At 47.6% G+C, this 14852-nt stretch overlaps 1 protein-coding gene across 4 annotated transcripts in view; it reads left to right on the top strand.

Annotated features, from left to right (window-relative positions):
• The first annotated feature begins 1133 nt into the window (after nt 1-1133).
• The window catches only part of LOC137302107 (asialoglycoprotein receptor 1-like), a 45738-nt gene continuing 32019 nt past the window's right edge, over nt 1134-14852 (top strand). For 3 of the 4 annotated variants that reach the window (XR_010958426.1, XM_067971783.1, XM_067971782.1), the window contains exons 1-3: nt 1134-1382; nt 3395-3586; nt 14355-14616. Coding sequence is in view for 2 of the 4 variants with exons in the window: in XM_067971783.1 (XP_067827884.1) it covers nt 14529-14616 (88 nt within the window). In the remaining 2 variants the exon portion in view is untranslated. The remainder of the gene's footprint in view (nt 1383-3394; nt 3587-14354; nt 14617-14852) is intronic. The other variant, XR_010958427.1, reaches the window with a different exon arrangement.

The following is a 14852-nucleotide window of genomic DNA, read 5'->3' as shown; positions in this document are numbered from 1 at the left end:
TCCCGTTTAAAATAATTCATGGAGTCTCTGTCAATAACACTGTCGGGCAGAACTCTACATTGTCCCTTCCCTCTCTGTAAAGATTTTTTTTGAACCATAAACATGTATCTTTTGCCATGTCACATTTGACCCAAGGGGTTATAGAATGATAGAAATTTACAGCACAGAAGGAGGCAATTCGGCCCATTGTGTCAGTGCCAGCTGAAAAAGAGCTCTCCAGCCTAATCGCACTCTTGGTCTTGGTCCGCAGCCTTGCAGGTGACGGCACTTCAAGTGCACATCCAACTATTTTAAAAAAGCGATGTGGGTTTCGGCCTCGACCACCCTTTCAGCCAGTAAGGTCCATACCCACACCACCCTCTGGGTGAAAAAAAATTATCCACAGATCCCCTCTAATCCTTCTACCAATTACTTGAAATATATGCCCCCTGGTTATTGGCCTCTCTGCTAAGGGAAATAGGACCTTAATATCCTTTTTTAATTTGTTCATGGGATGTGGGCTTTGCTGGCAAGGCCAGAATTTATTGCCCATCCGAAATTGCCCTTGAGAAGGTGGTGGTCAGCTGCTGTTTTGGAAGTGATGCAGTTCGTCTGTCCCTCAATAATTTAAACACCTCAATTAAATCCCCCCTCAGCCTCCTCTGTTCCAATGAAAACAACTCCAGCCGATCCAATCCTTCCTCACAGCTAAAATTCTCCAGTCCTGGACCATCCTTGTAAATCTCCTCTGTACCCTCTCTGGTCCAATCCCATCTTTCCTGTAATGTGGTGACCTGAACTGGACACGGGTTAAATTTATTAGTCCGCCTGTTCCCACAGGTCCCAGTCGAGTTTCTTCATTCCTTTCCTTGGTTCAATCCGTCATTCACCGATTGGGTTTATGACCGGTCACCACCTCCTGTGATTTCCCCAATTGGCTGCCCCTCTTCTCAGAGATTCTCTCGCTCCACAGACCACCTGCACTCTGTCGGTTCCACCAATCCGGGAAGCTTCACCTGTGATTGGATGAACTCGGTGACCCGGGCCCGTCATGGCGGCCGAATCTCCCACAATGCAGAGCGGCAGAGAAAAGGCCCCATCTGTGAGACAGGCCGCGCTGCACTCTGGGAGAATGTTCGCACATGCGCAAATCACCCGCCGGGTGCGGAGGGGCCGTTGCCGGGGGTGACGGGCGAGGCCTGTGAGCCGCTGCGGCCCTGGGCGGAGAATGGCGACACCCGCCGCCTCCAGTCTCACCGCCGCCTCCAGTCTCTCGAGTTCGAGGCGCCATGAAACAAAGAAGAAAAAACTTCCGCCAAAACCTTGAGGATCCGCGCCTGGGCCCTGACCTTCTGCGGCTCCGCACACGCAGCCTTCGACCGCAGGCTCCTGACAGACATCAGGTATGGGCAGAGCAGCAATCAATAATCACTCACTCAACAAATCACAGCAATCAATCAATAACACCCAACTAATCAATAATCAATCACTCAACAAATCACAGCAATCAATCAATAACACCCAACTAATCAATAATCAATCACTCAACAAATCACAGCAATCAATCAATAACACCCAACTAATCAATAATCAATCACTCAACAAATCACAGCAATCAATCAATAACACCCAACTAATCAATAATCAATCACTAAACAAATCACAGCAATCAATCAATAACACCCAACTAATCAATAATCAATCACTCAACAAATCACAGCAATCAATCAATAACACCCAACTAATCAATAATCAATCACTAAACAAATCACAGCAATCAATCAATAACACCCAACTAATCAATAATCAATCACTAAACAAATCACAGCAATCAATCAATAACACCCAACTAATCAATAATCAATCACTAAACAAATCACAGCAATCAATCAATAACACCCAACTAATCAATAATCAATCACTCAACAAATCACAGCAATCAATCAATAACACCCAACTAATCAATAATCAATCACTAAACAAATCACAGCAATCAATCAATAACACCCAACTAATCAATAATCAATCACTAAACAAATCACAGCAATCAATCAATAACACCCAACTAATCAATAATCAATCACTAAACAAATCACAGCAATCAATCAATAACACCCAACTAATTCACAAGGATGATACCAGAACTGAGAGGATCGAGTTATCAGGAAAGATTGAACAGGCCGGGGCTCTTTTCTCGAGAAAGGAGAAGGCTGAGGGGTGACCTGATCGAGGTCTTTCAGATAATGAAAGGGTTTGATCGGGGAGATGCAGAGAAAATGTTTCTGCTTGTGGGGGAGACCAAAACAAGGGGTCATCAATATAAGATCGTCACTAATAAATGCAATTGGGAATTCAGGAGAAACCTCTTTACCCAAAGAATTGTCAGAATGTGGAACTTGCTGCCACAAGGAGAAGTTGAGGCAAATAACATAGATGCATTTAAAGGGCAGCTAAAGAAACACATGAGGGAGAAAGGAATAGCAGGTTAAGCTGATAGGGTTCGATGAATAGGCTCGTGTGGAGCACAACCGCCGTCATAGACCAGTTGGGCCGAATGGCCTGTTTCTGTGCTGTACATTCTATGTAATTCTATGTAAATTAACGGCGCACATGCGCAGTGTGACCGTCACGCAAACATGGCCGTCACGCGGTGGATGACGCCACAATCTTTCTGTGGCATCATGGGTCCCGTGATTGGCGGATTCTCACCTGGATTCAGGGTCAGAGGTTACAGACCGTCTCCATCCTCCACTCAGCGCTAAAGAGCCCAGCCTATGAACCCTGACTCAGGACCCTGACCCCGGAGATCGGCCCGAGGCCTCTTAAAGGGCCCTGCAGTGGCCTAGATTTGAGAGATGGGAAATGTGATTAGAGGGCAGGGCGGCCCCGGATAGGGGGAGGGGGATCTTGCATTTCTCCAGCGTCTTTCACATCCTCGTGTCCCAAATCTTCACAGCCAATCGGGGGCTTTGGAAATAATGTCACTGTTGGAAAGTAGGCAACCATTTCTTGCACAACAAGATCCCACAAACAACAATGTGATAATGACCGGATAATCTGTTTTAGTGATGTTGGTTGAGGGATAAATATTGGCCAGGACACTGGGGAGAATTCCCCTGCATTTCTTCCAAATAGTGTCATGGGATCTTTTACAGCCACCTGAGAGGGCAAACGGGGCCTCGGTTTAATGTTCCATCTGAAAAACGACATCTCTGACAGTGCAGCACTCGCTCAGTCCTGCACTGGAGTGTGAGCCTAGATTTTGTGCTCTGATCTCTGGAGGGGAGCTTTAACCCACAAGCTTTATGATTCTAGGGGTGAGAGAGTGCTACAAATGAGCCAAGGCCGACACCGAGTACTTCAGAAGGGTCGTTAATTCTTCCGTCCAGTAACACGATGTGACTTTCTTCTACAGGAGAATTCGTGCCTGAACTTCCAGGAGTTTTGAGGAAAACCGCACTGGATTTGAAGCAATCTGCTGGAAAATACTTGAGGCCGACTGGAAGCCTCTTTGGATGTTCACACGGCCGGGAGGCACCAAGACAATTCGATGAGACTGTGAAGGATGTCAAGTGAAATCAGGGACATGGCGAGCAACGGTGTGAAGGTAACTGGGGGATCCCCGGGGTAATGTCCAGTCTGTTCAGGTGGGCCGTTTAAAAGGAAATGGAACAGTGCGGGGAGAAAGTTGTCTGGGGACCGGAAACAGAGGGTCCGGGTTAATGGGAGTTGCTGAGATTGGAGAAGGGTTGGAAGTGGTTACCCCAGGGGTCAGTGCTGGGCCCACTTTTATTCTCCGTATTTATGGACTCTTTGGAATTACATAGAATTTACAGCACAGAAATAGGCCATTCGGCTCAACTGGTCTGTGCTGGTGTTTATGCTCCACACGAGCCTCCTCACACCTCTCTTCATCTGTCCCAATCTGTATATCCTTCTGTTCCTTTCTCCCTCATGTACTTACTGAGCTTCCCCTTAAAAGCATCTGTGCTATTTGCCTCAATTACTCCATGTGTTAGCAAGTTCCACATTCTAACCACTCTCTGGGTAAATAATTTCCTTCTGAATTCCTTACTGGATTTATTAGTGACTATTTTATTTTCATGGCCCCAAGTTCTGGTCTCCCCCACAAGTGGAAACTTCTTCTCCACCTCTACCCTATCAAACCCTTTCATAATCTTAAAAACCTCTATCAAGTGCACCCCCCGCATCAGCCTTCTCCTTTCGAGAGAAAAAAGCCCCAGTCTGTTCACTTTTTCCTGATAGGTTTAACCTCTCGGTTCTGGTATCATCCTAGTAAATCTTTTTTGCACTTTCTCCGGTGCCTCTGTATCATTTTTATATGAACCCAAGTGCCTTGTTTGCTTTTTTAATGCCTTATTAACCTGCTTTGCTACTTTTAATTATTTGTGTCCCTGTACCCCTAAATTCCTTTGCTCCTCTACCCCATTTAGACTCTTATTATCCAAGCAGTATGCGGCCTCCTTATTCTTCCGACCAAAATGTACCACCTCACACTTATCTACATTGAAATTCATTTGCCAATTACACGTCCATTTTGCAAATTTATTAATGTCTTCCTGTATTTTGTCATAGTCCTCTTCAGTATTAACTGTACCTCCCAATTGGGTGTCGTCAGCAAATTTTGAAATTGTACTCCCGATTCCTGAGTCCAAATCATTTATGCAAATAGTGAACAACAGTGTTCCCAGCACCGATCCCTGTGGAACACCACTTCACACCTTTTACCAGTGTGAGTAACTACCCTTAATCCCTACTCTCTGTTTTCTGTTTTGTAGCCAGCTTGCTATCCATTCTGCTACCTGTCCCCTGACTCCACAAGCTCTGACCTTGGTCATGAGTCCACTATGCGATACCTTATCGAAGGCCTTTCAAGGTTTTCTTTTTCAGATATTTATTCACTTCCTTTTTAAATTCTGCTTCCCTCGGTGTTTCTGGTTGGACATTCCATTGTCCGAAGAACCCTCTACATCAAAAAGAAAACCAACCTCTCACTTCATTCTTTTGGTCTTAATTTGATGCCCTCCAGTGGAAATAGATTTCCCTCATTTACTTTATCAAAACCCCCTCATAATTTTGATCCCCACTCTCAGATCTTATTTAAACTTCTCTGCTCTCATCAAAAGTTATGTGAAGACTCTCATCCTTGGGATCATCTTAGTGAATCTCTTCTGCCCCTCTCCATGGCCGCGACATTCTTACTAAAGTAATGCACCAAAAACTGGACACAGTATTCTGACTGTGACCTAACCAATGATTTGTCCAGGTGTAGCATCAACTCTTTCCTTTTATACTCTATGCCCCTATTTATAAATCCTCTGATCCCATGGGGTTTTTTGTAAAACAGCTTTATCAACTTGTCCTCCCACTTTTAAAGATTTGTGTATCTGAATCACTAAATCTCTCTGCTCCTCTACTCCTTTTACAGTTTTACAGTATAGTGTCTATTTCCTCTCCTTATTCTCCTCACCTCACATCTCTTCCCATTAAATTCTATCTCACATCTACCTGCCCAATCTGCTCACCTGTCTGCCTCCTCCTGAAGTTGTTGACAATCCTCTTCATGGTTAATCTCCCTCCTTATCTTTGTGGCAGCTGCAAATTTTGACATTGTGCCCCCTACACCCAGGTCCAGATCATTTCTATCCACAGATATTGAGAAAAGCAATGGTGCCAACACTGACCCCGGGGATCACCACGGTTTGAACCCTTCCAGTGCAAGAAACATCTGTTAACCACAACTCTCAATTTTCTGTCCTTTACCCATCCCCTCTCTCTCCCTCTCTCTCATTTCTTCTCTCCAACTTCTCATATTTCTATCCCTCAGTTCTCATACACAAACAGACTCTCTTCCCCTTTCCTCTCTTTCATACACACAGACTGTTTCTCTCCCTTGTCTCCCGTATCCTCTCTTTTCCTTTCTCACTCTTATATACACACACCATGGGGTCAATTTTAGGATGGCCGAGCGGGTGCGTTCGTGGCGGGGGGGTTCCTAAAATTGGGGAATCCCGGAGCAGGTCCGGAGCAGGTCCGGAGCCCGGCTCCAACCTGCCCACTTCTAGTTTCCCCAATGACGCGAATCGGTGCGTGCGCAGCCCCCGCGTGCGGGCCTCCCACCGCCAATTAAAGCCGGCGGGATGACAGTTTAGATAGTTAGGGAGGTACTTGAGGTCGTTGACACACCTCATTGGGAAGAGATTTTAGCAGGGATGTGATTTTGGACTATCCTCAGCGTGTTTCCCATGCTGTGGGAAATACTCCCTGTTGTTGCAGACGTGTTTCAGTCAGCAGCCATTGGGAGATGCAGAGGATTCCTTGAGAGTTGGGGGGAATACCTCATTCATTGCAGCAGGGCACTCTGCCACCTCAGACAAAGTTTTGTCTGCCACACCGTTGTATCCACACTCAAAATTATTACATCATACCCTAAACTCTGCTGTCCAAACACATTTACCTACTTTGCGGACCCCCTCACACTCACAGCATCAGGATGGGGGTGGGGGGTTCCATAGCTGCATTGATCACTCCATTGGAGGACGAGCAACATCACCAGCCTCGCCAGGCACGCCATCCACCTCTGCCACATGGAGCTACACAACACAGTGCTGCGCAACAGGCACCTGCACAAAGTAGTCATGCAACTACACAGACACCCACTGTAGGGTGACCGAATGGGTGGCATCAAGGGTGTTTATGGAGAACCTGACGAAAGGGCCTGATTGGACAAGCCAGTCAGGAATGGCCAAGATGTAGCAGTAGTGATGACAATATAATATGTAATGTGAGTTGATCAGAAATCAAATATAAGTAAAAACCATGACAAACCCTCAAACATCCTTGTGCATCCCTTTCATGCTCACGACACGTTTGCCTTATGCTTCCAACTACACATACATGATACATGCCCTGTAGCTGCAGCACAGGTAGTGGCAGGTGGGGCAAGACTGACCGTGAAAGAGATGCATGAGAGGGTGAGTATGAGACAGAGCCATGAGATTGTTTACGGATTGGGTTGAGTGGTAGTGGTGAGATAAATACTGGGGAAGTGAGGAAGTGCATGTAAGATGAGGATGAGGGTTCAGTGGGTGTGAGGAGTATTGTGATTGAGAAGTGTTGGCAGTGCAGAATGAGATGTGGGGTGGGGGCGGTGATTGGCAGACGGAGTGTAGGGGAATGAGTAAGAGTACTCACTTCGGCTGACCTGGTTAGGTCATTGAAGCGCCTCCTGCACTGTATGCGGGTGGGCGATATGTTGGTGGTGCTGGTCACCTCCTCTGCTACCTTGAGCTAGGCCTTCGTGGTGGCAGAGGCAGGCCACTTCCTCCCGTCCGCTGGGTGGAAGATCTCCCTCCTCCTCCTCCTCCTCACCCCATCCAGTAAGATCTGGAGTGAGGCATCGTTAAACCTGGGAGCAGCCTTCCCCCTGGGCCTATTTTCTGCGGCATCAGTCAGTGGAGGATTGCCCCTTTTCAATAGGGCTCCTCCAGCTGACAGCATATGATGCGGGTCCGCAGTCCGCCCACTGTGCAGCTTTCCAGCATGAAACCCAGAAGCCAAGGTAATTGGCTTCAATTTACTTACGATCGCGTGCCAAACCCACATATTTCACTGGGCGGGTTACCCACGCGCCCAGTCGACCCCCCACTGCCAACCCTCCTCCCTCCTAATAGCGGGCCCCATATCTCCCTCCCACCCTACCTCTCAGACTCTCCCTCATCCACATCCAGACTCTCTGAGAGTCTGTCTCAAAGACTCACTCCCTCATACACAGACTCTCTGAGACTCACTATCTCACATTGTTGTACTCAGGTCCTCGGTCTCCTCCTTTATACACAGATTCTCTCTACCATCTCTTGCACAGACACCTAGGGGGTTGATTTTAAACCCCAAGAATCGGCCGGTTGGGGACTGGTGGGAGTTGAAAATAGTTGTGTTTTTGGGTCGCCACCGCAAAATTTTCGGACTTTGCATCCCCAATGGGAAGCCTGTACTTTTACACGCTGACGCTAAACCCAGAAATAAAGCCGAGTTGCGGTCATGACCCAAAAAACTACTTTCAACTCCCACCCGCCCACAACCCACCCGTTCTTGGGGTTTAAAATCACCTCTTTCATACACCCTGACTTGTTCTCCCCTTCGCTCTGACACACAAGCTCTCTGTCCCTTCTTTCACTCATACACTCTCTCCCCTTCTCTCAGATTCTGCCTCCTCTTTTCTCTCTCACACACAGACTCTCTCCACCAATTCCATTGTACACACAGACTCTCTCTCTCCACCAATTCCATTATACACACAGACTCTCCACCAATTCCATTATACACACAGACTCTCTCTCCACCAATTCCATTATACACACAGACTCTCTCTCCACCAATTCCATTATACACACAGACTCTCTCTCCACCAATTCCATTATACACACAGACTCTCTCTCCACCAATTCCATTATACACACAGACTCTCCACCAATTCCATTATACACACAGACTCTCTCTCTCCACCAATTCCATTGGACACACAGACTCTCCACCAATTCCATTATACACACAGACTCTCTCTCCACCAATTCCATTATACACACAGACTCTCTCTCCACCAATTCCATTATACACACAGACTCTCTCTCCACCAATTCCATTGTACACACAGACTCTCTCTCTCCACCAATTCCATTATACACACAGACTCTCTCTCCACCAATTCCATTATACACACAGACTCTCTCTCCACCAATTCCATTATACACACAGACTCTCTCTCCACCAATTCCATTATACACACAGACTCTCTCTCCACCAATTCCATTATACACACAGACTCTCTCTCCACCAATTCCATTATACACACAGACTCTCTCTCTCCACCAATTCCATTATACACACAGACTCTCTCTCCACCAATTCCATTATACACACAGACTCTCTCTCTCCACCAATTCCATTATACACACAGACTCTCTCTCTCCACCAATTCCATTAGACACACAGACTCTCCACCAATTCCATTATACACACAGACTCTCTCTCCACCAATTCCATTATACACACAGACTCTCTCTCTCCACCAATTCCATTATACACACAGACTCTCTCTCTCCACCAATTCCATTAGACACACAGACTCTCCACCAATTCCATTATACACACAGACTCTCTCCACCAATTCCATTAGACACACAGACTCTCCACCAATTCCATTATACACACAGACTCTCTCTCCACCAATTCCATTACACACACAGACTCTCTCTCCACCAATTCCATTATACACACAGACTCTCTCTCTCCACCAATTCCATTACACACACAGACTCTCTCTCCACCAATTCCATTATACACACAGACTCTCTCTCCACCAATACCATTATACACACAGACTCTCTCTCCATCTTTTCTGTTATCTGTGCCCATCTCTCCCACAACCCCAGGACCCGATGGTTTCCATCCCAGTGTAGGTGAGGAAATTGTTGATGCTTCAAGATCTTCCAAAACTCTCTTGATTCAGGAATTGTTCCCTTGGATTGGAAAACTGCCAATATAACTCCATTGTTTAAGGGTAGGGGAAATAAACTAGGAAGTTACAGACCTATTAGTCTAACGTCAGTAGTGGGGAAGTTACTAGAATCTGTTGTTAGGGACAGAGTGACTGAGCATTTGAACAAATATGAGCTGATCGGAGAAAGCCAGCATGGATTTGTAAAGGGTAAGTCATGTTTAATGAACCGAGTTGAGTTTTTTGAAGAGGTAACAAAAGTGGTCGATAAAGGAGTATCTATTGATATTTAAATAGACTTCCAGAAGGCATTCGACAAGGTTCCACATAAGAGAAAGTTAACTGAAGTGAGAGCGCATGGAATTGGTGGCAACTCATTGGCTTGGATCGGGAATTGGTCAGGAGGTGGCAGACAGAGTAGGGATAATGGGTATGTGCTCAAATTGTCAGGATGTGACTAGTGATGTCACCCAGGGATCTGTACTGGGGCCTCAGCTTTTCATTGTATTTATAAATGACTTGGATGAAGGAATAGAGAGCCGTATATCTAAGTTTGCTGACGGCACTAAGTTAGGTCGCACTAAATAGTGCAGATGGGAACAGAAAGTTGCAAAAGGACATTGATAGATTAAGTGAGTGGGAAAAACGGTGGCAGATGGAATTCAACGTGGGAAAGTACAGGCTCATCAACTTTGACCCTATGAAAAATAGATCAGAGTATTATCTAAATGGTGAGAAGCTCGGAACTGTGGATGGGCAGAGAGATATTGGGATCCAAGTGCGAAAATCAATAAAATTTAGTGGACAGGTATTAAAAATAATGTAAATGTTTGCCTTTATCTCAAGAGGGCTGGAATGCAAAGGGTTGGAAGTTATGTTATAGCTGTCGAGTGCCATGGTTAGACCCCATCTGGAGGACTGCATTCAGCTCTGGGCAGCGCACCTCGAGAAGGATGTATTGACCTTGGAGAGGGTGCAGCACAGATTCAGAATGATACCGGGGCTAAAAGGGTTAATATTGAGGACAGGTTATATAGATTAGGCCTGTATTCCCTTGAGTACAGAAGATTAAGGGGTGATCTAATTGAGGTGTTCACGATGATCAAAGGAGTTGATAGGGTAGATAGAGAGAAAGTATTTCCTCTGGTGGGGGGCGGGGCAGACGGGGAGTCCAGAACAAGGGGGCATAACCTTAAAATTAGAGGTAGGCCGTACAGGGCTGATGTCAGAAATGACTTCTTCACATCAAGGGCGGTGGAAATCTGGAACACTCTCCACCAAAAAGATGTTGAGATTGATAGATTTTTGTTCGGCAAAGGTATTAAAGGTTAGGGAACTAAGGCTGGTTGATGGAGTTAAGATACAGATCAGCTATGATCGAATTGAAAGGCTTGAGGGGCTGAATGGCCTACTCCTGTTACTATGTTCCATGTTTGAATCCCTCCAATCAGGTTTCCACTCCTGCCACAGCACTGAAACAGCCCTCAGCAAAGTCACAAATGACATCCTCTGTGACTGTGACCGTGGTGAACTATCCCTCCTCATCCTGCTCGACCTGCCTACAGCCTATGACACAGTTGGCCACACCATCCTCCTCCAATGCTTCTCTTCCGTTGTCCAGCTGGGTGGGACTGCCATCGTCTGGTTCCATACCTATCTATCCAGTCATAGCCAGGGAATCGCCTGCAATGGCTTCTCTTCCCGTTCTTGAACCGTTACCTCTGGAGTCCCCCAAGGATCTATCATTGGCCCCCTCCTGTTTCTCATCTTCATGCTGCCCATCGGTGACATCAACTGAAAACACAGTGTCAGATTCCCCATGTAGAACTGACGATGCCCAGCTCTTTCTCATTGAATCACAGAATCATACATTGGTTACAGCACAGAAGGAGGCTATTTGGCCCATCGAGCCCGTGCTGACTCTTTGTAAGAGCAATCCAGTTCGTCCCATTCTCCTGCTCTTTCCCCGCAAACCTGCAAATTTTTCCGTTCAAGTATTTATCGAATTCCTTTTTTGAAAGCCACGATTGAAAGGGCTTCCAACACCCTTCCAGGCAGCGCATTCCAGGTCATAGCTGCTTAAGAAAGTTTTTCCTCATGTCGCCTTTGGTTCTTTTGCCGATCACCTTAAATCTGTGTCCTCTCTTCTGGACCCTTCCGCCATTGGGAATTGTTTCTCTTTATTTACTTTGTCTAAACCCTTCATGATTTTGAACACTTCTATCAAATCTCCTCTCCACCTTCTTTGTTCCAAGGAGAGCAAACCCAGCTTCTCCAGTCTATTGATGTAACTAAAGCCCCTCATCCCTGGAACCATTCAAGTAAATCTTCTCTGCACCCTCTCCAAGGCCTTTACAGCCTTCCTAAAGTTCAGTGGACAAAATGGGCTCGATTTTCGCACCCGTGATCGGGTGCATTCGTGGCGGGGGGGGCTGCGGAAATCGGGGATTCCCGGGGCGGGTCTGGAGCCCGGCTCCAACCCACTTCCGGGTTCCCCAGTGACGCGCTGACATGCCCACGCAGCCCCCGCATGTGGGACTCCCGCCGGCAATTAAAGCCGGCGGGGTGCCATTTAAAGTACTTAAACAGGTACTTCAGGTCATTTACAGACCTGATTGACCTGATATTTTAGGAGGGATGGGATTTTGAAATTAACTGAGACTGTTTCCCGTACTGGGGGAAACACTCCCAGTTCAAATGTACGTGTTGCAGCCATCAGCCTGTGGCAGCTGCAAAGGTCCATTTGACAGGTGAGGGGGGAGACCCTCACTCATTGTAGGAAGCCACTCTGTCACTTTGGACAAAGTTTGGCCTCCACCACCCTCCTCCTAACAATAAAATTCACCAACTTGCACACTTACCCCGGTGTCCAGACACATTTACCGACCTTGCGGACCCCCTCAAATGTACATCTTCCAGCTGTGGGGCCGCTGTAGCTGCAGTCATGACCTCCTCGGAGGGCGAACAGCATCACCAGCCACGCCATCCACCTCTGACACGTGGAGCTCCACAACACAGTGCTGTGACACATCCACTTGCACAGCAGGAGGGAGGGCAACCGCAGAGATAGATGCGTCGCAGAGGGCACTACCCTCGCCACGGGGTCCACAGACCGAGGCTCAGCTTCCTGGACCTCTCTGAGCAGCAGTGCACACGGAGGCTCAGAGTCACTCGACATCTGCAGCCTCCTTCATGCCGAGCTGCTCCTGGCTGGCCCGAGCACCATCTTCTTACCTGTCGCTGTCAAAGTCACCACTGCCCTCAACAACTTCTCCTCCGCATCTTTCCAGGGTGCCACCGGGGACATCGCCGACATCTCTCAGTCATCTGCACAAAAGAGCCCTGCAAATACACCTACACCCACTCTGCAGTGACACAATGGGTGGCATCAGTTGTGGGTCTTAGTGATCCTCAGGAAAGGGCATTATTGCACAAACCAGACAAGATTCGCAAAGACGTGGCAGTAATGGTGACAATGTAATATAATATGTTATATGAGTTGATCAGAAATTAAATATCGGTAAACACCTTGACAAACCCTCAAACACCCTTGTGCATCCCCTTCATGCTCACGACACGTTTGCCTTACGCTTCCTACTGCACATATGTGATGCATGCCCTGTGGCTGCAGCTCAGGTAGTGCCAGGTTGAGCGAAGCTGACCGTGAAAGAGATGCACGAGAGGGTGAGTATGAGATAGAGCCATGATATTGTATGAGGATTGGGTTGAGTGGTAGTGGCGGGATGAGTACTGGGAGGTGAGTAAGTGCAGGTAAGATGAGGATGAGGTTTGAGTGGGTGTGAGGGGTGATGTGACAGAGTAGTGTTGGCTGTGCAGAAGGAGATGTGGGGTGGGGGCGGTGATGTGGCAGACAGAGGGGAGGGGAATGAGTTAGTGTACTCACTTCGGCCGGCCTACTGAGGTCATTGGAGCGCCTCCTGCACTGTATGCAGGTGTGCGATATGTTGGTGGTGCTGGTGACCTCCTCTGCCACCTCGAGCCAGGCCTTCCTGGTGGCAGAAGCAGGCTGCTTCCTCCCGCCCGCCGTGGGGAAGATCTCTGTCCTCTCCCTCCTCCCCACCCCATCCATTGATACCTGGAGTGAAGCATCATTAAACTGGGAGCTGCCTTCCCCCTGGGCTGCTCCATGCTGTAATTTTTTCTATTTTCTGCAGCATCAGTCAGTGGAGGACTGCCCCTTTAAATAGAGCTCCTCCAGCTGACAGACCTTGCTGCGCATGCGCAGTCCGCCCGCCATGCAGCTTACCAGCGGGAAATCCGGAAGCACAGGTAAGTGGCTCCAATTAGCCTGCGATTCCGTGCAGAGCACACTGATTTCACCGGGTGCGTTACCCACGCGCTCAGTCGACCCCCCGCTGAGAACCCGCCGCCCTCCTAATATCGAGCCCAATACTCCAGTTGTGGCCGAACCAGTGTTTCATAAAGGTTCAACTTAACTTTCTTGCTTTTGTGCTCTATGCCTCTATTTATATGTTAATGAGGAGTCCACGTTGGGCTGCACGGACGCCATGAAACCCACCACCGTGAAACCGACAACTGTTGTTTACGCAGCGGGGTGGGGACACGTTCCCCATTACTTGATTTTTAAACCCCACCCCCAATCCCCAGACCCTCTTCCGCCGGTCGTGGGAGGGTGGGCGGGGGGTTTAATTTCGAGGCCAATAGAACTGTATATTGGGCGGGGCCTGGAACGGGCGATAAAAACCAGACCGCTAGTTTTGAGCCACCGCTCAAGTAAAATCCTCCCCCCATGATGTTTATAATGAAGTAAAATCTAATAATTATAACCGTGTTCTGTTATAATTCAATGAAACAAAACTGGTCTCTGCTGCAACAGATGTTCGAGACACTTGTAAAACCTCCAAAAACCCGTCACATCTTCAGCAAAGGAGAGAAAAGGAGAAATAGTGAACCCCGCCTCTGACTAACGTCCCATCCTGTCTGACACTGTTCACTATCACACCGCCCCTCAACAATACAGCTTCACAGATGCTGCAGGCTGATCGGTGGAATGGAAGCTCATGGAATTGATGCAGATCTGAGGTTCTCTCAATCTTCTCTGAAGCAACAACTTCCAGCACCTTCTCCCAGCAATGCAGGTACCTGACCCACCTGTTCAGTCAATAGTAACGTAGCTTTAATGTGACCAGGCTGTTATTTTAGTTTCACTGCGGTGCTCTGCGGACAGGAATGTCCCATTTTATTCTCACCTTTTGAACTCGTGCCAGTTTATCTCTGAGATTCTTGAGAGTTTCGGAGTGGCACCGAAGTCACAAAGGGCCACGGAGGTTCCAGGTAGGAAGCCTGTTCTCCTCAGAGTTTGCTGATCCGGGAC

Source organism: Heptranchias perlo, chromosome 35, assembly GCF_035084215.1.
Source record: "Heptranchias perlo isolate sHepPer1 chromosome 35, sHepPer1.hap1, whole genome shotgun sequence".
NCBI lineage: Eukaryota > Metazoa > Chordata > Chondrichthyes > Hexanchiformes > Hexanchidae > Heptranchias > Heptranchias perlo.
The sequence above is the reverse complement of the archived record's forward strand: the minus strand, read 5'-3'. Positions and strand labels throughout refer to the sequence as shown.